The sequence below is a fragment of the Perognathus longimembris genome, chromosome 23 (assembly GCF_023159225.1).
Source record: "Perognathus longimembris pacificus isolate PPM17 chromosome 23, ASM2315922v1, whole genome shotgun sequence".
NCBI classification, from domain to species: Eukaryota; Metazoa; Chordata; class Mammalia; order Rodentia; family Heteromyidae; genus Perognathus; species Perognathus longimembris.
In genome coordinates, this window is record NC_063183.1 from 7985647 (window position 1) to 8010368 (window position 24722).

At 43.5% G+C, this 24722-nt stretch overlaps 1 protein-coding gene across 4 annotated transcripts; it reads right to left on the reverse strand.

Annotated features, from left to right (window-relative positions):
* Positions 1–738: 738 nt before the first annotated feature.
* Ccp110 (centriolar coiled-coil protein 110) lies at positions 739–23841 on the reverse strand. Of its 4 annotated transcripts, XM_048332787.1 has the most exons (17): positions 23706–23841; positions 23368–23468; positions 22083–22175; positions 19457–19604; positions 18334–18462; positions 13816–15442; positions 11912–12042; positions 11191–11365; positions 10538–10677; positions 9925–10041; positions 8022–8120; positions 7705–7821; positions 7039–7112; positions 5809–5871; positions 5056–5115; positions 4485–4570; positions 739–2182 (listed from the first exon to the last, which is right to left on the reverse strand). In XM_048332787.1, the coding sequence occupies exons 4-17, from the start codon at positions 19595–19597 to the stop codon at positions 2130–2132; spliced, it is 3012 nt and encodes a 1003-aa protein (XP_048188744.1). In that variant the 5' UTR covers positions 19598–19604; positions 22083–22175; positions 23368–23468; positions 23706–23841; the 3' UTR covers positions 739–2129. The 4 variants fall into 4 exon arrangements, with proteins under 4 accessions (XP_048188744.1, XP_048188743.1, XP_048188746.1 ...); XM_048332786.1 differs by lacking the exon at positions 23368–23468; XM_048332789.1 differs by lacking the exons at positions 4485–4570; positions 23368–23468.
* Positions 23842–24722: the final 881 nt, after the last annotated feature.

A 24722-nucleotide genomic window follows, 5' to 3' on the forward strand; every position in this document is an offset into this window, starting at 1 on the left:
GCGCAGACACTCGTGGCAAGCGGGTGAGGTTTGGGGTTCGCTAACCTAGGTTTAGCAGGCGCGGGGGTGGGAGAGTGGGGGGCTTGGCACTCCCGGCCCGCTTTCCCTGGAGCTCCCCGCTCACTTTTCCTCCAGTGCCTTTGCCTTGGTAAACACAAAACACCAAACCAGGATTCCTTTAACATGTTTATTTTTTGCCTTTGCCAAGAAGCAAACCTAGTGAAAACCAAAGTATAAAAATAAATACAATTTACATTAATGAACACTGCACTCAAAGCAAGAATAACAAAAATAATGTATATAAATAAACTCCATCAATAGCAAAAAAAAAGTGTCTGGCACTTTTATAATCAGTTGTTTTATAAGACATTAAAAAACTGTAAAACACACTTTTATCTTCAGGATCACATTCCTGTTTCTTAACCTTTACCTAACAAGCTATTTGTTTTAGCTAATTTGAATTACTATACTCAACACTTTTAATGTCTAGTTTTCTAACTAAAGAGGCCTGAATGGGGGCTGGGGATATGGCCTAGTGGCAAGAGTGCTTGCCCCATATACATGAGGCCCTGGGTTCAATTCTCCAGCACCACATATATAGAAAATGGCCAGAAGTGGCGCTGTGACTCAAGTGGCAGAGTGCTAGCCTTGAGCAAAAAGAAGCCAGGGACAGTGCTTTAGGCCCTGAGTCCAAGCCCCAGGACTGGCCAAAAATAAATAAATAAAGAGGCCTGAATGAAAAAGCTATAGCCTGAGTTCTCAAAATGATAAAGCATGGTGTATCACATTAAAAAGATAAAGCAATAGTTTATCACATTAAAATGATGAGATAGTTTGCTTAAAAATTTAAAAATTAGTTTTATAATTTCCCAATTCACTCAGTCAAAAAAAGATGAGTGCTAATAAAGAAAATCAGGTTTACCCTGGAGTTGCTTAGTACTTCCTGACTTTCCTGACTACAGCTGGAGTCAAAGGGAGCTCTCAGGAGGAACAAAATGGAGCCAATACTCTGCATATCCATATTGTGTATTTTAAAAATATCAGCAATCCTTTAAAATTCAAGGTAACAGTACTGAACACGCCCAGGCTCAATCTGAGGTGGGCAAGCCCAGAGCCCTTTTTGGAAACTAAGGTAGTAGGGACAGAATCTGTCTGAGGAAGCAATGTTCATTTTGTAGTATTATACCCAGTGTGAGCGATGAATTCAGCCTAAGTGTCAGGGCTTTTCAGTCCAGGTGGGACAAGGCAATCTAACCTCACTTCTGAATTGTGAATTTAGGATCATATAGCCCTTTGTGTTCCTAAATCCAGCATTCAAGAAAAAGCTGAGTGAGGGACATAAAGTAAGGAGATCAGAGAAGCTATGAGTTTCTACGGAGCCCTACATTTGAGAAGAGGGTGTGCCTGCTCCCCAAAAGACCCCCTGGTAGGGCCACTGATCACAATGGCGGCAGATACTCCTTGACAAGAGCGTGTGTTTCTGATCAAAATTGGTACACGTGTTTGCCCACATCGTTATACCACAAGCCAAAAAAAAATGAGATTCTGAGTATTCAAGTTTACAAAAATGAGAAAATAATTTCCCTTTGACTAGACCAGTGTCTAATTCACAAATTCAGCAGTCAGTATGAAGAAATGAATGCAACTTACCCAAAGTGGAGCTGTGGCTCAAGTGGTAGAGGGCTAACCTTGAGCAGAAAAGCTTGGGGATAGTGCCCAGGCCCTGAGTTCAAGCCCTAGGACCAGCCAAAAAAAGGAGAAAAACCTTGCATATGAATGCAATTTACCTTTTAGTGCTTACTTACAATTTTCAGAATTTTGTAAAAATAAATCCAAATGTCCTTTTTAAGTTTACCAAAGAGTTCTCTGCAGACACCTGGGCACACAAAATATACTTTGTTTGTATGTGTTAAACACAGAGAAGAGACAGTTACTAAACACTAATCTGTCTCCATCCACACCAAATGTACAGTAAATGGGCAGTGAGCCCGCACTAGCCAGACCAGCGAAACTATCAGGTGACTGCTCAGACCTTTGCTGTCACTTTGCCATGGTAAGACAGTCATGGGCAGGAAAATGACCTGGACAATCATATTCCCCAAGTTGTCACCCCAGTGAATGCTGTCTTCTTAAATTGTCGCAACATTTGGCCGCTTTCTTTGGGTTTTTCCTGCATATACTCCTAGAAACAAAACAAAAGAGTCATTCTATTAGATCTTCCCCATGACTCCATCTAGGGAGTGCTTACTGTCTACCAGGCCTGGAGCTAAGGGTGGGTATTTCCTACAGTGACCCTGTCACCTGAAGAACAGAATCATGACAACTGCTGGCCTGAGTCTGACCTGGCCATGCCAACTTGAACCTTCTCACTGGACCAGCTGCACTACTCGCCTGCACGCCACCTCTTACTCTGCTTTACTGAGTGACTTCTGAACTTCACTACATACAAACTCTAGTCACACACAAAATCATGAATGAGGTGACGTTTTAAAATGTATGACATCAAATTGAAATTCACCCTGTGTAAGTGAAATAATTTTCCATGCTGTGGCATTCTTTAACACTTAAAACTCTCTGCCAGGGCTGAGAATGTGGCTTATTGGTAGTGCTTGCTTAGCATGCATGAAGCCCTGTGTTTCCTCAGTACCACATACACAGAAAAAGCCAGAAGTGGTGCTGTGGCTCAAGTGGTAGAGCTCTAACCTTGAGCACAGAGGCTCACAGACAGTACCCAGGCCCTGAGTTCCAGCCCTGGGACTGGCAACAAAACAAAACAACAAAAAAAAACCTCTCTGTCTGTCCATCTGTTTAAGGATGTAGAATTCTATCATCATGACAGAAGTCAGTTTCTAGAAGTCATTTAACTTCAATCCAAAATTTCATTCCAAATTTGTTTAAAACCTAACTCAAGATAATCTTAATCGGAGCAGGAAACAGCAATTCTTTTCAAAAGCAATCACAGGGTCTCGTGTTTAGATTCAGTCCAGGATGCCAAATTCTCACTTTATGTAAAATACAAATCTTAGTCTTCTTCAGTGATCTAGTCATGTGCTACTGCAGTGATGGTCCTTTAGAGAAAACCTTGTTTCCACACACACTAACTGCACGGTAACTTGTGGCCAACTTCCTGTATGTCAGTAATGATGGGGACGCTGTATCTCCCAGGCTCATTGCACTGGCAGCTGGCACCCCATGCTGCTGGCTACCCAACACACACATGGGTGCTGCCTACCCACAGGCTCACTAGTGTCACATGGTGGAGGTGAAATGCACAAGAGAGCATGGAGAAGCCACTGTGACAAATGATGACATAAAACCCTATGAATGAATTGCTAACACTGATCACTTTAGTGTGTAATGCTACCTGGTTTGGAAAAAGAACCTGGAAATGTCTTAGTACCCCACAGAAGGGCATGAGGTACAGTCTAAATTCTCGCAAATGGTCATCTTCCAGACCCGTTCATGAGCCAACAGGATCCACAACTGTGTCCCCTTTACAACAGCTTCAATGATGGTCACACACAGTGATTTCAACAAAAGACCTTGAATTACCCTCTCCATGTGTGACCACGTACCCTCTCCATGTGTGACCACGTACCTGTGAAAGGCCAGCAGTGGCTTCAAAGTCACCACCAACAGCTTGTCCCCTCTGAGCACTTAGGTGGATGAATGAGACAGCATGCACATTACGCATGCTGCTTGCTCTCTGGCTTGGAGGTCACCTACTTACACAAGCTCCAAGTTTTGCCTAATTGGTTACTAATGGGAAGATCAGAATTGAATTAAAGGTTTAATCTTCATTTGGTCTGCTGATTGATATAGCTGCCTTTTACATGTTTAGAAAGCAGTTTAGTTAAAGCATAGCATTTTTAAGGTGTTTTTTTAAATGGATCACGTACTTCACGGTGAGTTTAATCACAAAGTTCTAGCAAGACACCTAAATATTGTGGAAGCATTTGATTAGAAATGGACTGGGCTGGAACTGAGGGGCCTCCTTGCCACCATAAGTAGATCTTAAATCGCAGGTCCTCATGTAACCTTCAGCAGCCTCCAAGGAAGAAGAGAGGAGACAGACTACTCAGGCTGTGTACAGAACATAGTGACTGTGGCCCTGAGGTGGGGAGCACCCCCCCCACATCAGGTGCAATTGCAAAGGCTCTGGGAGACAAGCTTCCCAGAGCCCACAGACCACTGGAGCCTCATTAGCTCCTCCTCTCTTAGAAAAAGGCTTTCTCGGTTAATCTTGGAGAATTCTAGGTTTTTTAAATAGTAATAATCATAATCATAATCATAATAATACAGTTTTCCACAGAATTACTCCAGATGTTAACACTAGGGCTGAGGTTTCTGCCATTTCTTGACTACCACAAACACTAACACCAAAGACCCAACAGGAACGCTGGGGTATGCTCACATGGTGGCAAGGAGGGGCGCAGGGGGAGCAGGCTTCTGTGAGCTGGCTTTAGGAACTGGCTTCTACACACCTGCAACAGGCGCTCTGCTAGGCACTCTGCTCTGGGAAGGCTTCTGTCTATTTTGCACACCCCCCTTCACTGATGTCTTAGGGGTTCTAATTGAACATAAAAACGTTAATGAATCATTTGCAATTAAGAGTCTAAATGTTCAAACTTCAAAGAAAGCCACCACCCCAAATAACAATTCCAAGTCTCCTGAGTGCACACAGTAGGGCTATGCTTTGCTTCCACATGCACACAGTAGGGAGAGCCAAACCTTGGCTCATGCTTTGTTGGGGAATCACTCTAGCGAAGCTAAACTTATCACATGAATAATCTTAAATATTTAATGAGCAAAATGGTATGAAATGAAAAGTAAAAACATGCCAATGGTATGTTGATATGGTATGATTAACTGTGATGTGGCACCCAATAGTACAGCAAAAGCACTATTGTTGTAGAGGAAGGTTTGGAAGCTGTTCTCAGTGCTCTGAAATGCACCCCACTTGAAAGCAGCGGTCCCCTCTAGAGAACACAACAGTTATGGTTATTCCTCTGAAGCTAATCACTGCTGTACATCCCTTGGGAGGGGCACTCTTACCCTTGTCTACTAAGCAGCCGATGAACAGGTGCATTCTGTCCTTGACTTGGCTGGAGGACTCTGGTGAAAAAAATTAAACAAATTAATTCAAAAGTATAAACCTCATGTTCTCCCTTTCCTTCCAACAGATGGAAGATGCTGCTGTGAGGTTAGGAGCCATCTGTGCAATGATACAAGCCAATGTAAGCAATGAGCACCTGTTAACACAGTACCTAGATCCCACACCTTAGGATTAATCAGGAAGACACGACCAACACAGACAATATCTCTAGTGCTCTTAGATCATTTACTCTTTCACCTTACAAAAGCTGACTTTGCAAGCTTGAGAGAAGAAAATCTAACTCACTTTAGAGTAGAAAATAGACCAGCAATAGAGTAAGCTAGCTTTCACAAGTACCCAAAGCTCCCCCCCACCTCACCCCCAAGACTTCGGAATGAACTCTCAAGACCAATTGGGAGAGCTGAATGTAGCTCAGTGGCAAAGCACTTGCCTAGCCTAGCAAGTGCAATATCCTGGGTTCAATCCCCAGTACCAAAAAAAAAAAAAAAAAGACCTATTGGGAGACAGCACAGAAGGCTCAAGGCCGGCACAGCACCAGGTCATCACATATCCATAAAATGCCTGAATTTGTGACGCTCAGCAAGTCCAACTGACAGGAAGTAGAGAAAATGCAACAAAAAGGAGGGTTGGGACTTATATATGTTTCATTTCTTTTTTACAATAAAAAGAAGTGATGAAGTGACTTTTCTCACCTTGTTTCAGAAGGATTTTGTTTAAGCAGAAATCTCCTATTTGGCATTCCCATTTCAGCAGCCCTGACACAATATAAAAAGAAGGACATAAATGATGCGTTCAGAGAAGGAAAGAACAGATTTACAAACACGATTGGGGGCAACAGATCTAGTCATTGTTCAAAAGTGAGTGTTCAACAGAAAGACATGTGCTAGGTTCTAACAGATGTTGGAGCACTCCTCTTACTCAGGTTTTTCCCCAGGAAATCTTTAGGATATCAGAAGAATACACTTTATTTTTTATTTATTTATTTTTTTTTTTTTTGCCAGTCCTGGGGCTTGAACTCAGGGCCTGAGCACTGTCCCTGGCTTCTTTGTGCTCAAGGCTAGCACTCTGCCACTTGAGCCACAGCGCCACTTCTGGCCATTTTCTGTATATGTGGTGCTGGGGAATTGAACCCAGGGCCTCATGTATACGAGGCAAGCACTCTTGCCACTAGGCCATATCCCCAGCCCAGAAGAATACACTTTAAATGAAGGATTAACTGATATTTTTTCTTTTTTTTCTGTTAGTCATGAGGCTTGAACTCAGGCCTGGACACTGTCTCTGACCTCTTTTGCTCAAGGTTAGCACTTTACCACTTTAAGCCACAGATCCACTTCCAGTTTTCTGATCATTAATCAGAGATAAGAGTCTCACAAACCTTTCTGTCCAGGCTAACTTTGAACCATGATCCTCAGTTCTCAACCTCCTAAGTAGCTGGGATTACAAGTGTGAGCCACCAGTGCCTGGCAGGAATGTTTTTGTTTCTTTGCCAGTCCTGGGGCTGAACTAACTCAGGGCCTGGGTACTGCCTCTGAGCTTTTGTGCTCAAGGGTAGCACTCTACCACTTGAGCCACAGTGCCACTTCTGTTTTTTTCTGTGTATGTGGTACTAAGGAATGGAACCCAGGACTTCATGCCTGCTAGGCAAGCACTCTACCACTAAGTCACATTCCCAGCCAATGGATTAGCTGTTTTTAAGACTGATTGGCTACCAATTACAGGATTGACTGTTGACGAATCAAGTAACTGATTAACTTATTAAAAAAGGAAATCCAACCTTATCACAGATTTTAATGAATCTCTCTATATTGTAAGAGGGATTTATATAACCTGGCTATAGAAAAATTACCTGTTTAGTTTTCTTTTGAATATACAGACCCACAGACCATTCAAGTTTGATAGCAAGGTGATATGGCAAAACTTACTTCATGAACTTCTTCCTGTCCAGAGACTTCTGTGTTGCAGCTGAAAGAGCCACACGGGGGCTTTTCATCTTGTCCTTCAGAGAGAGAAAGAGAGAAAGAGAGAGAGAAAGAGAGAGAGAGAGAGTGCTTGCAGTGTGTCACACTCAAACAATGCCCACCACACAGTGTAGCACAGTTCCAACTGCAGTGTCACTTTTTAACTTTAATAGATCCTTCCTTCATAATAAGAATGGTCTGATTCTAAATAGTAAATATTTTAAATTACTTTTCCCAACCACATCGAGGTCACTGATGATCCACAGACCACTAACACAGTGATATATAGGATTTCAAATTAACCTGCAGCTTATTTTCTTTGAAGAAGGCCAAATCCACATGGCAGGGACAAAGAAATCCCAGCAGGAGCAGTTTTCCATATGCCACCTGCACACAGTTTTCAAGGCTGCAACTTCAAATGCAATCACAAAACCAGAAGGAATTCTCTCTGCAAGTCTTTCTTTTGTGTACCTAGAGATCTCAATGTTGTTGTTGGTGAGCCTGGGAACTACATGGGCTCAGGAGCTATTCGAAGAGGGCTAAGGTTCAGAGAAGTGAATGAACGCTGAACTTGGTATTGATCACTATAAGCCCAAAAGCACCTCAGTCATCTGGAAACCACACACTTACCATCTGTCTAAGCATCTTCTCCTTGCGGGCCTCTCGGTCATGATGGAGAATAGACATTCTTTCAGCTGCATCCATTACAAAGAATATGTCGTGAATACCATAAAGGGCAGCTCGCAACTAGGTGCAAAAGAACAAAGTACAAAGAACAAAGATAGGAACATGAGGTATACCATGTACACTTCTTTCATTCAGAGAAAGGGGTTACAAAAATTTTCACTAAGACCTATTTCCAGACTGAATACAGCATTTCCACTTCTGGGTCTCTACTTATTCTGGAACTAACGGGCTGCCTCAGAAACCCAGGGTGGGGCCCTTACCTGTGCTGACACTCTCTCCTGGAGGGAGGCATCCTGTGCTGAAATACCCCTTTTTAACGGGGCTTCTGACTGGAAGCTTCTTATGAATTCCATGGTGTCCTGGAAAAACAACAACCAAAAATGTCCTTCACAATCACTTGTCTAGACAGATTTGTGATTACAAAGTTTCCTTTTGTTCTTTTTCTCAGTTGATCCAAAATTTCCAGAAATACATGTAAAAGGATTACTAATTACATGTGAAGTACCACTTCCTTCAAAGCAGGAGAAACACATCATCTGCTTGTTTGCCTAGTATTTTTAAAATATGAGGGGCAGGCTCAGCCAGGGATGGCTGGGTCCTAGCCCCTGAGCCACAATAACCTTTCCCAACAGCCGTTGGAGCCCAAACTGGCTGTGGGGCCTGCAGTAGCATTGGACACCAAGGCCATGCAGAATAGGAAGGGCCTCCATGCCCCCTCTTCTATAGTGCTGAGAGCTTCGAAACCTGGTAAGATGGCTTCGGATTACAGGACTCATTGGAACACTACACCATGAGCTTCCATGCAGTGTTCACAGGGACCTTTCAAAGGTCTGCCTGCAAGGGACTTTGTATGGAGCTATGAATGCTAAATTTGGAGGAGTCTTGACAAGAAGAGGTAGGCAGTTGAGCATGTCCAGTTTGAATTAGCAGCTAGCAATAGAGCGGCGTGAAAGCAAGGTTCTCATGTGAGTGCCAGGCCTTGTATGCAGACCCTGGTGGTGCAGACAACCATGAATGAAGCATGGACAACAGGAGAGAGGAGAAGAGAGATACCATCTCGGGCTCTAAGCAGCAGCTTAATATGGCCAGGTAGGGGCAGAGACTATATGAGGACTAGTGAAGGCAGGTGCCACCCCACCAGTTGAGGACAGGACAAGCCACTAGTCACTGGACAAATAAGTGTGGACATGGTGACAGTGACTGACTTCTGCTCAGAAGTGTGGAGAGGACCCTGTGCCTTGTGCACTCTGGAGTAAATGCGTTATCGCCTTCTTCACATTCGTGCAAAGAAGTTCTTCCATGAGACAAAGTACTGAGACAGCAAGCTGTCACAAGCAGAAGGAACTGTGATGTTTGCTCACACAGGTGAATTAACAGCAAAGTACTTGCAGTTGATTACCTACTCAAAACCCCATTCCCATTGTGCAGGCCTGTGCTGGAATTCCCAGCTGTGCTGTGCACACCTTCTCTAAGCCCCAAGGCCTCTGAGCTGAGATACATGGAAGCAGGTGGTGTGGGGAACTGGACAGGAATGAGGGTAAAGGTTACAAATGCCTGTTTGGGGAATAAGGATGCCCTCACCCCTAAAAGGAAGCACAATGATCTCAAGAGGAATTGTAGCTTCTGTGCATTCTCTGGGGCCCAGATGAATTCTGGCATCTTTCTGCAGTCATGCAGACAATGCCAGCTAAGTGCTTCTGATGAGTTTTGCTTCTCACCCCAAGGGTCACCAGTCTGCGCTAGCTAGAATTTAGGGTGCGCCTCTCATGTACTCCTTGTGGGCTGTACAGGGGTCCTCAAGCACTTCTGGCACACAGTGCTTTCTCATTAAGGTATCTTAGACAAAAGTCTAGCCTTCTCCATCACTTGACTGAAAACGTTCATGACAAAGGCTGTAATGCTGGTCACCAGTTATTTGAAAATCAGTGGAATAAGGCAAAAAGATCTTGAGTTCAAGGCCAGCCTGGACTACATAGCAAGATTCTATCTCTAAAAACAAAAACAACAAAAAGCAACAAGAAAAAACAAACAGAGAAAGCCCAACAATCAGACTTATAAAATTGCTGGTGAGCAGCAAGTGTCAGATCTACTCTAAACTAACATCAGCTCATCTGTCCACAGAGGGCTGATGGAAACTGGGGTGGCAGTGAGACACAATCTTACTTTCACGGTTTGCCGAAGCTGCTTCAGCTTGTCCGTCTGCATTAGCCTGCGGGTAAGAAACCCCTTTGCCACTGCAGTTATCTTGTTAAACTTGGCTTGGACTTCTGGACTGAAAACCTAGAAGAAATCAGAGAGACACAGGTGTTTTTAAGAACCTGAGTACCAGCCAGGTGCTGGTGGCTCACGCCTGTCATCCTAGCTACTCAGGAGGCTGAGAATCTGAGGATCAAAGATCAAAGACAGCCCAGGAAAGAAAGTCCATGAAACTCTTATTCCTAATTAACCACTAGAAAACTGCAGGTGGAACTGTGGTTCAAAGTGGTAGAGTGCTATCCTTGAGCAAAAAGAGCTCAGGAACAGTGCCCAGGCCCCCAAGGTCAAGCCCCACAACCAAAAAAAAAAGTACCTGAGTACCATAGTCAAAGTCAACTGTTTTCCTTAATCTACTCAGTTCCTCTCTATCTGTTTGCTCTGTGTAGTTTCATCTGTACCAAAAATGCTGCTATCTGTATGTGGCAAAAAATACTAATGCTCATTTGTATGGCCTAAAATAATGAAGCTACTGAAAATCAGATCAACTGGTAAATAGCAAGCCATGCATCAATGTGCCCACCTGAGGCCACCTAGCCTGGGCCCTTCCGAAAGGCCTTGTCATGGAGCGCTTGCTCATGCTGCTGGCTGAGGACCCCCGGAGGAAGAACGGTGCTTCATTCGCAGAAGCAACACTGTACTGGAGAGCAGAGTTTGTGAAACCTAGAAAAACACAGCATTATACTCGCTGTCATCTAATTGGAATACACAAGGCATCCAAACACATCCTTATGCCACTCAGTAATAACCACATCTGCCTCTGAAACTGATCCCCGTGCACACTTGAAATATTTAGACTCTGAGCTTGTGCGCCAGATGGAACTATTGAGTACAAACAGCATGTCAAGGTAATTGGTGCTGTGAAGATAAGCCCCTATGGGCACTGGGGAATTAGAGGAAACCCAAGAGCACCCGGGAGAGGTGGTGTGTCTTCATGGCACACACTGCCTGCCGCACCAGTGAATGGCCCTGGCTGAGGCAGAGCTTCGTCACCACCACCTGCCCCAGCTATTTCAACTGCTCGCATTTCACTCTATTTCATCCTCACTGGCTACGAAGCAGCTGCCCCACAGCAACAGGAGGGTGATGTAGAGAAGGCAGGCACAGTCCTGAGAGTGCCAGAGGACATCTTCCTACAGAGTAAAGTTTGCACACGAAATGGGCTTAAGTACTCACCAGAGCTGTTTGGAACAGAAGTTCGGAATAAGTCCACCTGAGGGAGCACTGATTCTAGCAAGCCAGAGTCACTTCTCTTCTTCCATTCCAACTCCGCCGCAGAGCTCAAGTTCAATTCTGAGACTTCTGCTGTAATGGCTTTCTCTTTCAACATTTTCTCCTGTTCTTCTATTTCCTGGAGATTAACCATTTACTCTTTACCATGCTACATCTCATTTAATTGTATCCCCAGAAACCAGGAAGTATTCCTGTGGCTGAAGTGGTAGAGCACTAGCCTTGAGTAGAAAGAGGTTCAAGGACAGGTACCAAGGCTCTGAATTCAAGCTCCACAACCAACAACAACAACAAAAAAGACCATCCATGGTCAAGTGCCAGTGGCTCACACCTATAAGCCTAGCTACACAGGAGGCTAAGGTCCGAAGATCTCAGTTAAAGCCATCCCACACAGGGAAGTCCATGAAACATTAATCCCTAATTAATCACCAAAAAGCTGCAAGTGGAACTGTGGGTCAAGCGCCAGCCTTGAGTAAAATAGTCAAGCAAGAACACGAGGCCAAGTTCAAGCCCCAATACTGGCACATACACACACACATATCCATGAATCAGAATCAGCAACCCCTTTAGATTAAAACATACAGGGGGAAAGAATTACAAATAAGCTACCCGTGGTCTTCTCTCACTCCATGGCCCTGCACTCCTGTGCTCCATCCAGGCCCCTCACCTTGTGCAGTCTTTGCTGCTCCCGCTCCTGCTCAGCAATGAGTAGTGACAACTGCTGGGCGTGCTGCTCTTCTAGTCTCTTCCGCATTTCTTCAAATGCTAACATCTTACTTCTTAGCATCTCCTCACCTTCTGAAAAGAAATGTGTCCCCTCAAATTCAGAAAACTCCTTCCACGTCTTTGAGTTATGCTTCTGCTCAGAGAAATCCTGGACCTGACCCAGCCACGCCACCCGTGGGAGCCACCCCCTACCTGCCACTCTCCCTTCTCTCAAAGCAGCCAATAAGACTCAGGGAAGCCAAGATGCCGTGTCCAGGCAGACTCCAGACTCACAGCTTCAAGAGGCGGACTCTGTTTACTACAGTTTACCACTACCCTTCTCTAACATCTCTGCTTTTGTACCATGTTGGCTTTTTGCTGGGTTTTTTTTGGGGGGGGAGGGGAGCTGGGGCTTAAACTCAGCCTTGGCACTGTCCCTAAGCTTTGTCACTAAAGGCTGGCCCTCTACCACTTGAGCCACACCTCCGCTTCCAGCTTTTTGGAAGTTAACTGGAGCTAAGAGTATCACACTTTTCTGCCTAGGCTGGCTTCAAACCGAGATGCTCAGGTCTCAGCCTCCTGAGTAGCCAGAGATACAGGCCTGAGCCACCAATACCCAGCTTTGTACTGTGTAGTTTTGCTTTGAATTTTAAAATTTACTTTGGTGGTTGAAAAGCTTTCTCATATTGAGGTTCCAAAAAAGACTGGCTTTTAAAATTCCAGCTATTTTAGTTCCTAAAAAAATTTTTTTAAGAGGTATTATTGTGACTATGCAAGCTGACGACACAGAAGGTAGCCCTCCTCCCCCCACTGAAGTGCTGAGACACTGAGTATCTAGACTGATGGGCCCATCTTTGATGGGCTCTCTAAATAAACAATGATTTTATTGAAGACAGTGTTCTGTGGATAGTATCCAGCTGCTAGAGACTTCCTATCATTTGTTGCTAAAGACATTTTACTCAGCCTGCCATTGTAGTTCTTCCTACGCCAAAGATCTAGAACCTTCAGCAAGAAAGGAAAAAGCCCCTGAGCTCCACTGCTCCACTGCCCAGACACTGTCTCAAGAGCTCAGTTAGTGAAGGTTCTCAGAGCTGTGGCAGCCGCAGGCACCACACTGCCTCTTCATTCTCCCTGGCAAAACCCTATCTCACCTTGCATGTGGGTCAAAGCAGTGCCCAAACTGTCAAACTGGCAGTTTTTCATATCCACTGAGGCAGCTTTGGGTTGTCTGCTTGGAGAATCCAACTTGGTGCCTGTCTTACTGGAGTTCTAAATGAGGTTTAAAGCATTCTGCTCTAACCTTATCTTTTCTGTAAATGCTAAGAAATTAATTTACTTCATCTCTGCCTTCCATATCAGGAATGAAGTATGACCCATAATAAAGCTGTTCATGGAAAACTGAATGCAAAAGAAAGAAATGTGAAATCAAGTTTATCAAGAAAGAACTACTTCCGCCTTATTTGTAGTATTTCCTCTAAGTGCTTACCAAAGGACCAACAACAGGAAGACCTTATTACAAGTCTAAGAGCAAACAGGCAAAAACATTAGAAATCACAGACCAAGGAAAGATTTCATAGCAATAAGCTTCATTAAAACGTTGTGCAAGAACTGTTTTTCTCAGTCATTAATATTTTCTGTAACACCAAGTGGACTATGAAAGCTGCATCACTTAAATAAGAAAAATTTTTTAAGAAAACCTACCAAGTGGTGATAAATTATAACATTTTAATGCTCTCTAGTTAAATGAAATTAAGTACTCTTGTGAACAGATGAAGACAACATTTTTACTTTGCCAAATGCCAATTATAAGTATTATAGGGAAGTTACCACTTTCTTGGAAGGTATTAGATACAACTCTTTCCTTACCTTTGGTGCCAGTGTCTAGAATTTTGTTCTTGTTAATGCAGACAGGTCCCCTGGGGTATCTTTTTTCTGGTAAATGTTGCCTTTCCTGCTCAACCATTCCAGTTGTTATTACATAAGGGCAGTTTTCCTTTTGCAAACTTTCAATATCCAAATCAAGTCTCCGCTTCACTTTTTCAAAGCTGTTATCCAAAAGCTGTTCATCTCCACAGGGCACTGTAGGTGTGGCCACCTGCTGTTGGGCACTCTGGGTTTGCATTAGTAAGGGAGAGGGGTGTTTCACATCATAAGACTTATTCAGTTCCATTTGTGAATTCCAGCCCTTCTCTGGTATCCCAGCTGGCTTGAGCCCACTTCCCGCTCCTAAACTGAGACTTGCTAGGCACTGACTGGTAGCACAGGGCTCAGGCACCTCAGGCACTGTGGCACAGGAACTATGCACTCTGTATGCCCCGCTCTCACCAGATGGCATCTGACCTTCTGCAGTAGCAAGTCCAGGAGTACCTCTTTCTTGTAATTGATTTCCTAGAGACGGACACAGCTGACTTGATTTACTCATAGCCAGATCCTCTGTAGTTTCAGATGCATTCTTGCTGACATAAACCTTGCTTGAACACACCCCTGCTACATCACTTGGTAACTTTGGCACAGTCTCAGGTTCCGTTCTTTTGTCATCAATGGCTGGAACAACTACATCCACTGCCTGCTCTTTGCCCTTAGGGCTCAATTCACAGGCATTTATAGGGTTATTGATAAGAATGTGACATGCTGATGATGGCCTGGAACGCCGCCGATGCATTTTAGGACTCATACTTGGTTCTGGACTAGGTAATTTGGCATATGAACCTGTAAGACTTTTGATGACATTGTTTTCGGTAACAAACATGGGCCTAACTTTAATATCACACTCAGGATCCAGAAGAGAAGGGTAGCCAGGTCCAGCAGGTACATCTCCTTTAGAAAAGCCAGCTAAGGCAGAGGTGCTCAGGCTGCTTGCCGGAGAGGAAGCACCTTGGAGGAGAACGTTGGACTTATTAAGGCTTGGTTTGTCAGGAATGAGGGAGCCACAGTGCTTGCTGGCTAGCGGGGCCTTGTCCACACAGTCACCGGCTCTAGCAGCATCGTTCTCCTTGTCTGAGTGACTCTCATTGACACTCCTCCTAGCACCACTCTTCAGGCTGCTCCGATACTCCTCCCTCTCTAGAAATTCCTTTGATTTTTTCATCAAGTTCTGCAGACTCATGACGTAGGGATCTGACGTTGTGACATCTGCCAAAAGCAAGGGATCTTGCTCTTCGTTTGTTGATAAGAGGCCATTGGAAATGAGAGTGTCATGGAGGGGGATTGAGGGGGTCTTTGGAGAAGCCTCATTTTCTGCAGGATCAATATCTGAACCATCACATTGCTTCAGTGAATTAACTACTTCTGCATCTCCAGCTAAGACCATCCTGTTAGGTTTACACTGTTCTTCATTAGCCAATGGCAAGATTCCAGGTATGTTTTCAAGCTCTGCTAATGTAGAGCGTTCAGCAGGCCTGGGCAAGCTATTTGGGAAGGCAGAAGAAACATTCAAGTCTTTGACTTCAGTCTCCCAATCATCAAAGTCACTGGCAGTAGGTGCTTTTCTAACCTGAAAAATGACATTAAAAGTTAGTGTTTCTCCACTGTACAAAAAGTCTCTGATTTCATTGTTTCTATCAAATAAAATGAAAATTGAAGTTTCAGAATTCTGACATTTCAAAAACAACGGTGAATTATTTGTGCATTATACCATGAAGATGAAATTTCTATAAAAATAGCTATTTGTTATCCAGCCTTTTTATTGAAAAAGAAAAAAATGTCAAATCTGATACAAATTGGAAACTTATACCATGTGCATATGCACGAGAGAATATATATATGAACACATACTTGACCTCAGAATTAAAATATTTTCTTTAACTCTCTTCCGCGCTGTTATTAATATTACCAACTATATTCCTCCTAGAACAATATCATCTAAGGAAAATAACACATGCAATAAATACCAAAGAAGTAAATGCCTTACATAACTGATTCCCTCTTTAACAAAGACAAACTTGTTTAGGACACAGATTAAACAGAAAATAATTTAGTAGTACTACTCCTGCCTCCCACATGCTCAGGCTAAAGTTTCAAGAAAAATCCCTAAAATAAGGCAAATATGTAGTAAATAAAGTTCAGTGGCTCACACCTATAATCTTAACTACTCAGGAAAATAAGAGCCGAGGCCTATTGATCAAAACCACCTGCGCAAACAAATCTGAGACCCTCTTATCTCCAATTAACCAGCAAAATGCTGGAAGTGGAGGTGTGGCAACTGGTAGAGTGCCAACTTTGATGAAAAAAGCCAAGCAAGAACAGAAGCCCTGGAGTTCAAGACCCAGTCCCAACAAGAACAGAAAAGTGTTCATACAGGCATATAGTAAACTGGCAGAATTAGCATGTAAGTCTGAGTTCATAATCTTGAATAGTAAAAGATTTTGGGGGTTATTTTGTACATGCTTATATTTCTCCTAGTCCATATGGCCTCCTGTCTCACCTTACAGATCCCAGATGCACAGTGGTCTCAGGTATTATGCAGTGAGCAGCACCAGGTGGACGTGGTCACCACTCAGGACCAACACACAGCACAGAGGGATGGCACTCACTAAACCACAAACCTGCTCAGAGGTTCCGCAGCAATAACATGGCTCACATTTCCCATTTGTCATAGTCAGCAGATGCTTTTGTACACAACAAAAGTGAGCCTTTGGTTAGACAAGCTCAATTTTTTAAAAAACCTACCACTGATTTCTAGGTAAACCCAGACCTTTGAGATCTATGTGTACTATATAAAATGCCTCAGTACACTGATCCTTTTTCAACAGAATGCATTTGGATTCAATAATAATTTTATTACTATATTTTTATTAGCTATAAACCTGGTATCTTTCTCAACAGATCAAGAACAATATGCCATTTTTGTAATAGCAGGAACTATATAGTAAGTCAAAAACCTATTTTTTATTAAATTTATACACTTTTCAGTTTAATATGGCAAGCAATTATAGTCTGCAAATTCAGATCTACTGCCCACACTCCACACAACATACAGAATTAAAGGGATACCTACGGTTCATAAACACCTGTAATCTGGTAGAAATCACAAAGAAACACAAACCCCCCAAGATTGTGGTGAAAAAGTAGCCAACAAATAGCAGTGATGTGTGGCAAAATGATACTTTTAAGAGAACTCATTTGTTATCTTTTCATGTTCAACAGAACTCATTTGTTTTCTTTTTAGCACAAAATGACCCAGACCTAAAAACAAACTGTAGGGCTGGGGATATAGCCTAGTGGCAAGAGTGCCTGCCTCAGATACATGAGGCCCTAGGTTCGATTCCCCAGCACCACATATACAGAAAATGGCCAGAAGCGGCGCTGTGGCTCAAGTGGCAGAGTGCTAGCCTTGAGTGGGAAGAAGCCAGGGACAGTGCTCAGGCCCTGAGTCCAAGGCCCAGGACTGGTCAAAAAAAAAACAAAAAAAAAAACTGTACCAACTTAAATAAAATAAATAATTGTAAATGGAACAAGGGGTGAACAAATGCAGCAGTGGTATTCACTAGACACTATGTTGAAAATGTGGGTAGGAATGAGAGGGAAAAACTGGGGGAAAGTGAGGGAAGGGATGACATGGTCCAAAAAGATATGTACTCACTATCTAATGACTTACATAACTATAACCCCTCTGTACATCACCTTTATAATAATAAAAAATAATAACTGTAAAAGGTGTAGATATGCTGTTTAAACGGTTCCAATTTGGACTAAGAATGTAATTTAAAGCCCTAGGCGAACTTTCTTGGGCGTGGCCACGTGGCTACTGTATATGTTCTTGATACATTGTATATTGTATATATGTCTACCTGACCTAGAGAAGGGATAGAAAAACAGGGCGTAAGATATCACAAGAAATGTACACACTGCCCTACTATGTAACTGTACCCTTTTTGCACAACACCTTGTCAAAAAATTTGTGTTCAATTAATAAATTAAACTTAAAAAAAAGACTGTAAGTAGACAATGCTATATTCTCTAAATTGTAATTTGCATAAATAAGAGCAGGATTTTCACAGGAAAAAAAAAAAGCCGTTATTTACTTTGGCAAAGAAAGAGAAGGTCCTTTAGTCAAAAATCTGATGTGGTCAGAATCTACTACAATGGCCAATTCTATCATTTTGCCACTGAAAACTCAACGCTTTTAGAGTCATAAGACATAGACAATGAGTGATTATACAAAGTGTGTAGCTCCACTGTCCAAGTGTCCTCTGATTCAAGTACTAAGGATCACCCACAAGCAAGTGAATTCTCTGGAGTAACTAAAATAGAATGCCACAAATTATAAAGCTTCCCAAAGGTAACAGTGAAACATCTTAGTAATTAGTGAAGTACAGAGTTTCAAAAAATTATCAAGCTTACTGAATGATGTCTTATTTCTAACCCAACGTTTGGATTACACACCTGAACATTTTCAAGAATCTCCTGAACACGCATCAATAAAGCTTTCTTCCTATTAACCTGCTTTCTTGCTTCTCTATCAAGTGCTTTCTGCTTTTCTTCTTGTATTTCCTTTCTCTTCTCAAGGTTAAGCTGTAAGACATCACAAACGAGTAATTATTTTTCATTGATAAAAACATAAAAATCAGGAGGCTTTTCCCCCCAATTTTAACAGAATGACTGTTGAGTTTTCAGTGGCAAAATGATAGAATTGGCCATTGTAGTAGATTCTGACCACATCAGATTTTCGACTAAAGGACTTTCTCTTTCTTTGCCAAAGTAAATAATGGCTTTTCTTTTTTTTCCTGTGAAAAACAGGCAAAACTAATCAAGCAGAAAGAAGCCTCACTAGTGGTTGAGTGGTTCCAGGCATGGAACATGGAAGACCTTTCTGTGCTGAAAACACTGTGTATGTGTCACACAGGCGTGTGCCACAGTACACTCAGGATCTATCTGTACATTTCACTGAGTGTAAACTATTCTCAATTGGAAAAGTTAAAGGGGGAAAACACACATACACACTTGCTCACTTATCCAATGCTCTAAAATAACCAGAGGTAAAATTAGTTCTCTTACACTGAGTTTTTCATTTGGTGATATCTGTGTTCTAACATCTCCAATTTTTCTGATCTTCTGATCAGTGTGCATTTTACCCCTTTGCTGCCTCACAAAAAAAAAAAAAGACTAAATGATTTAAAAAAAAAAAAAAAAAAAAAGGCCAGGTACCGGTGACTCACAGTTATTCAGGAGGCTGATACTTAAAGATCATGGTTCAAAAGCCAGCCCAGGCATAAAAGGCCATGAGACACTCATTTCCAACTAGTCACCAAAAACAGCCAAAAGTAGACCTGTGGCTTAAGTGGTAGCACGCTAGCTTTGAGCACTCAGGGACAGTGCCCAGGCTGATTTCAAGCCTCAAAACTGGCTGGCATGTGAGCCTCCCCACCCCCACCCCAAACACACAATATAAGTGTGGTATCTCATTTGTATTTTTCTAGTTATAAATAAACATTAGGAACTGTTCCATCTGTTTCTAAGCCTTCAATGGGTTTTTCTGTGAGTGGTTTGCTATCAGGAGAGAAGTTACCAGAGGAGAAAGCACAGCCACTCCGTGGAAGTGAATCAGGGAGACACTCTGAGACCTCGGGGGTAGGAAGCTCTCTGTGGCCACGGATGCTTCCTGCATTCTGGCAAGAGCCTTCTCACAGAACTCCTCATACTCCTCCATCTTCCCACTAAATAACAGTAAAATGTTAGTTTTAATATGATGGCAAAACAGGCGTTAGCTATTTGGTACATTGTGTAGAGCACAAAACCTCCATGAATTCATAAACCCTGGGTAGAACCAGCCTTCCCACAGTCGTTGAGGTGATGGGGAGCTAATGAAGAGACAGGACTCACTTCACATATTCAAGTGCTATGGACAGTACTGCAATCTCTAAATGGAATTAGTTTAGAAAGCACTAAGAATTCATGGAGAAACCTTCTGGAAAACAGCTTCCCATCATTTTAGACATTTCAGGTTATAAAAATAGAATATGCTTCTTTGATAGAATATTCTATTTTATCCATTCTCTATAATAAAAAACAGTATCAGGCTGGAAATGTGGCTCGGTGGTAGAGTGCTTGTCTAGCATGCACGAAACCCTGGGTTTGATTCCTCAGTACAAAAAAAGCCACAATTAGCACTGTGGCTCAAGTGGTAGAGTGTTAGCTTTGAGCAAAAGAACCTCAGGGACAGTGCCCAGGCCCTGAGTTCAAGTCCCAGGACTGGCAAAAAAAAAAAAAGAAAACCAGTATTATATGAAATAGAAATGCTTTCACAACAAAACAAGGAGCACTTAAGAGACCGTTTAACTTTAAAAACTAATTTGCTATAATGATGTTCAAAGGCCATTGCTTATATATCTCAAGACTACACTTTGGCTCCATCACCACCAACCCACTCTGAAGAAGAAAACAGAAAACTATTGGATCTGAGATTGATTCTAAGGTATGGTTGTTAAGCTTCTTCAAAACAACAAGCCTAGGCTGGGGATATAGCCTAGTGGCGAGAGTGCCTGCCTCAGATACACGAGGCCCTAGGTTCGATTCCCCAGCACCACATATACAGAAAACAGCCAGAAGCGGCGCTGTGGCTCAAGTGGCAGAGTGCTAGCCTTGAGCGGGAAGAAGCCAGGGACAGTGCTCAGGCCCTGAGTCCAAGGCCCAGGACTGGCCAAAAAAAAAAAAAAAACAAGCCTAGTAACTTCACAATTTCTGGGGAAATCTGATGGTGGCTATGAAAATCCCAGTTACCATAGGATTCAGCCATCACATGCACCATTGCTCAGCAAGCATTCCCTGTGTACTGACTGCCCATTCATACAGCAATACGTGTGCAAATGACGTTTAAATTGATAAGGGAAAAAAACAAGAGAGGCATTATCAGAGGCATAACAGCGGGGGGACTGATAATCTGGACAAACAGAAAACCTAATGCAACACTGCTCATTTTTTATCTTAAAACAGTTAACTATGTAACAGAAAAAAGAGTGGGATAGCCAATTCACATGGGAGATATGCAAACATGAAATCGAATGTGTGACTGTCCTAGACCTCAGAGTACTTGAAATTTTACCACAGTATGTGCCAAGGACAAATTATAGTACAATTAGGGAGAAAGAAGAACATGTTCAGAGCCATCGCTAGGTGAGGATAAAAAATTTTGCTATTTTCAGTAGTTTTAGGAATAACGAAACTTCTTCCTATCATTCCATCAATTGTGATTATATCTATTTAGGCAAAATGACACCATTTCAACAAATGATTCTCTGGCCAAAAAAAAAGGTCAAACACTTTATGCATACTGATTTTTTTTACTGTAGGTTTCTAATCTAGGTGTCTATTCTAGCTACATCTTGATATCTTAAAAACCAGAATCTGGAAAAATTTTTATTCTTTTTTTTTTTTTTTTGCCAGTCCTGGGTCTTGGACTCAGGGCCTGAGCACTATCCCTGGCTTCTCTTTTGCTCAAGGCTAGCACTCTGCCACTTGAGCCACAGCGCCACTTCTGGCTGTTTTCTCTGTATGTGGTGCTGGGGACTCGAATCCAGGGCTTCATGTATAGGAGGCAGGCACTCTTGCCACTAGGACATATTCCCAGCCCCGCAAGAAAAATTTTAATAAACTTTTTTTGGTCTTGTGCTATAGGACAAATCCAACTCACCTACGTCATGCTAGGCAAACACTGTACCACTGAACTCTATCTCCAGAAGCATTTTAACACAAGCAATACACCAAACATTACAAAGAATGCATGCTGATTACTTGTACAAATCACGCACTTTCTATGGCTATACAAACCAAGCATGTACTACAATTGTAAAAATCTGTTGACTTTCAGGAAATAAGCTGTGTTTATAGCAATAGTTCCATTTTTCTCTTAATCTCATAGACTCACTTCTCTTAAATAGCACTTGATGTCCTATATTGCACATGTCCAGAAACGGACTATTTCAAACCATCTTACAGCACAGGGCAATGCATTAACTAGCCAAACTCAAGGCCACTGTACTAGGGGACTACAAAAAGGACCAAAGGATCTTGGCACAGACTTGGATCTCAGCTCAGATGTCCCACTCCAAAAGGGCTTGCCCCCTCCCCGGCCACCCCCGTCCTTCCTTAATGACCCTGCTCACTACCCTGATGCTTCCCAGGTATCACTCACTTACCACTATCTGAAATTATCTTGTTTATTTCCTTGGGTTTTGTCTGTCTTCTTCATCCGTATGAACATGTACCTTCTCAGCCGCACACAATAGGCACTTGGTGAAAGTATTAAATAAATGAATTAGGGCAGTTAGCTCAAACAATAATGTAAGCTGGGAGAGGAAAAAGGAAGACAGTGTACTTAGGCAGCAATGAGCCTAATAGGAAATGGAACTCAGAGGTCAGTAGCTTCATAGATGAGACCCTGAGACCTCTAAACAGAAAGGTAGCCATTTGAAGACAGTAGTCCAGTGGCATGACTAAGCAAGAGGACTCTGTTTCTCACACCACAATTATCACTGGAAGCAAGATTTGATTTTAAGGAAGCCTTGACTACGAGGCCATCGCAACCACAAATTGGCTGCCCCATACTTTAGGGGCAGGCATTACTAGTCCACTTGTATTAATAATGTCAGCTGTAGCAGGCTCAGACATGCCTGAACTTTTCCAGTATACCCGTGGTAGGGACTGACCAACCCTTGTCCAAATTAGCCTCTTGGCAAACCCAACAGGCTCATGATCTGCTGCTTCCCTTTACTCTGCTGGAGACTCAGATCTAGCTGCTTTTCTTTCTTTCTTTCTTTCTTTCTTTTTTTTAAATCCATCTCTTCTCCCAAAGACATCAACTTCTTGTAGTGGCAGTTTCTCATTCGGGTACAACCTAGCTGGTGTTTCCTCTACCTGAAAAGCCACGCTCATCAGGATACCTCTCCCAGAGGGAAGGAGGAGAACTCAATAAACTGATGCCTAATGGCAATTAGCATACAGGGCGGACAGGTACAAGGCATCAACCAATCAGGAGGAGCTGCGAGGAATCTAGTGATGTTGATTTTCATCACCTGCCTGTGAAGTCTTGAGAAGATGGGGCAAGGGGCAAACATGAGAACAGAACGATGGGCATCCTTAATTGGCTGGTTCCAGACCCTTTCCCTTCCTAGACGGCAAGGATGGGGGTGAGGGAGGAAAGAGTGAGGTGGGGGAATATGGGCTAGGTGGGGAAGTAGGTGATGTGGGGGAATCAAGAAGTGATGTGGGGGGATGGGAGGTGAGGTGGGGGAATCAAGGGGTGAGGTGGGGGATGGGAGATAAGGTGGGGGAACCTGGGGTGAGGTGGGGGGATGGGAGATGAGGTGGGGGAGTCAGGGGTGAGGTTGGGGAATATGGAGATGAGGAGGGGGACTCTAGGGCAGAGGTGGGGAGCAGGGGTAGGGGCGAGGAGGTCTCGTCTCACAAAATTTGTTCTCTTACCTCACTTACCAGCCCCTGCGCGGCCGAGGCGGAGTAAACAGCGCTCCAGGGCGCGCAGAAATGGCCAGCGCACCCCGGGGACGCCTCCCTCTCCCGCACCGCTGGGGAGAAAAGAAACATGGCCGCGTTCGCTCCCCAGGAAAGGGGGTCCGGCGCCCCCAGGTCCTCCTAGGACAGGGCCCCGCGCGGCAAGGACCACGGGGAGGTCCCGCATCTGAGCATCACCCACCAGCCGGCCGGCCGCTCCGAAGGACCGGCGCCCGCCTCTCGCGCCCTCGGAGCCTCGGGGCCGGGCCCCCTCCCCGGGCCCCGCCAGCGCCTCTCCCCTCGACACCGACCTGGTCAGCCGGCAAATTGCTCAAATGGTTGTGACACCGCGCCACTGGGTCCGCCACCGGCTTCTCCTCCGCCTCCCCGCCATACTACGGGCTTCTGAGGCGGCAACGCGGGCTCCTGGCAACCGCCGCCGCCGCCGCCACCCGGGCTCCACCCCTCCGGGCCGGCACTTCCGGTGTTTGCTTCGCGGGCAGTTGGAACAGTTGGTCCGTGGTGCACTACAATACCCAGAATGCATCGCGCTCCCGCGAGTGAGGAAGTAGTGCTTACTGCGAGAGAGATGCATGCTGGGAAATGTAGTCTTCGCTGCAAGCCAGTGCCTTTGAACTTCTCATTGACTATATGTACAATAAGGACTCTGCAAAGACGACAGAAGTGTTCCTTGAAGTAGCCTTGTTTGCTTTTGTTATCTGTGTAGAGATAAAAATTTTCCTGTGTAGTCGCTTAAGAAATGCTTAAAATTTGTTTTTTGGATTTTTGAGGGTTTGTTTTGTGGGATTTTGTTTTGCATTGTTTTTGTTGTTGTTGTTGTTTTGTCTTGGCTGAGAAATAGTAATTCCTTACTTGGGCCCATGAACTGATTAAACACAGAAATTCCTGGCGCGGTCCCAGCTCCCAAGTCTGGGCGGCGGCCGTGGTTTGTCAATTCACTTTTTACTTCCCCAATAAATCCATCTTTTTACTTGAAAACAAAACAAAACAGAAATTCCTGACCATCTCTGCCTCTATTTTGTATGTGTCTTAGTTCTAAAACATTCATTGTGCAATCACCTAGGGCTCTGGAGAAACATCCCTAAGACTAGGGACTGAAAATCCCCTAAAAAACAAGAGAGCTTCCTCAGTAAGACCACCCACCAAGTAAGGACCACTTGTTTATCCTGACCAACTAAGGACACCTCTAATTATTCCAAGATCCCTCAAAAACCAAGGGCTGAAATAACAATAAGCCAGACCATACCTTGGCCAGAAATGTTCAATGATTAAATTATATATACCTCTTTCCCCTTGCTCTAATTCTG

Excerpts from the sequence above, each read along its gene's own strand:
- Ccp110 (XM_048332786.1), bottom strand. The coding sequence starts at position 19,597 with ATGGAGGAGTATGAGGAGTTCTGTGAGAAGGCTCTTGCCAGAATGCAG. Across the intron at positions 10,042-10,537 it reads CCCAGGCTAGGTGGCCTCAG|GTTTTCAGTCCAGAAGTCCA; the intron begins GTGGGCACATTG and ends GATTTCTTCTAG. Across the intron at positions 2,183-4,484 it reads TAGCAGAGCGCCTGTTGCAG|GAGTATATGCAGGAAAAACC; the intron begins GTGTGTAGAAGC and ends TTTTGTTTCTAG.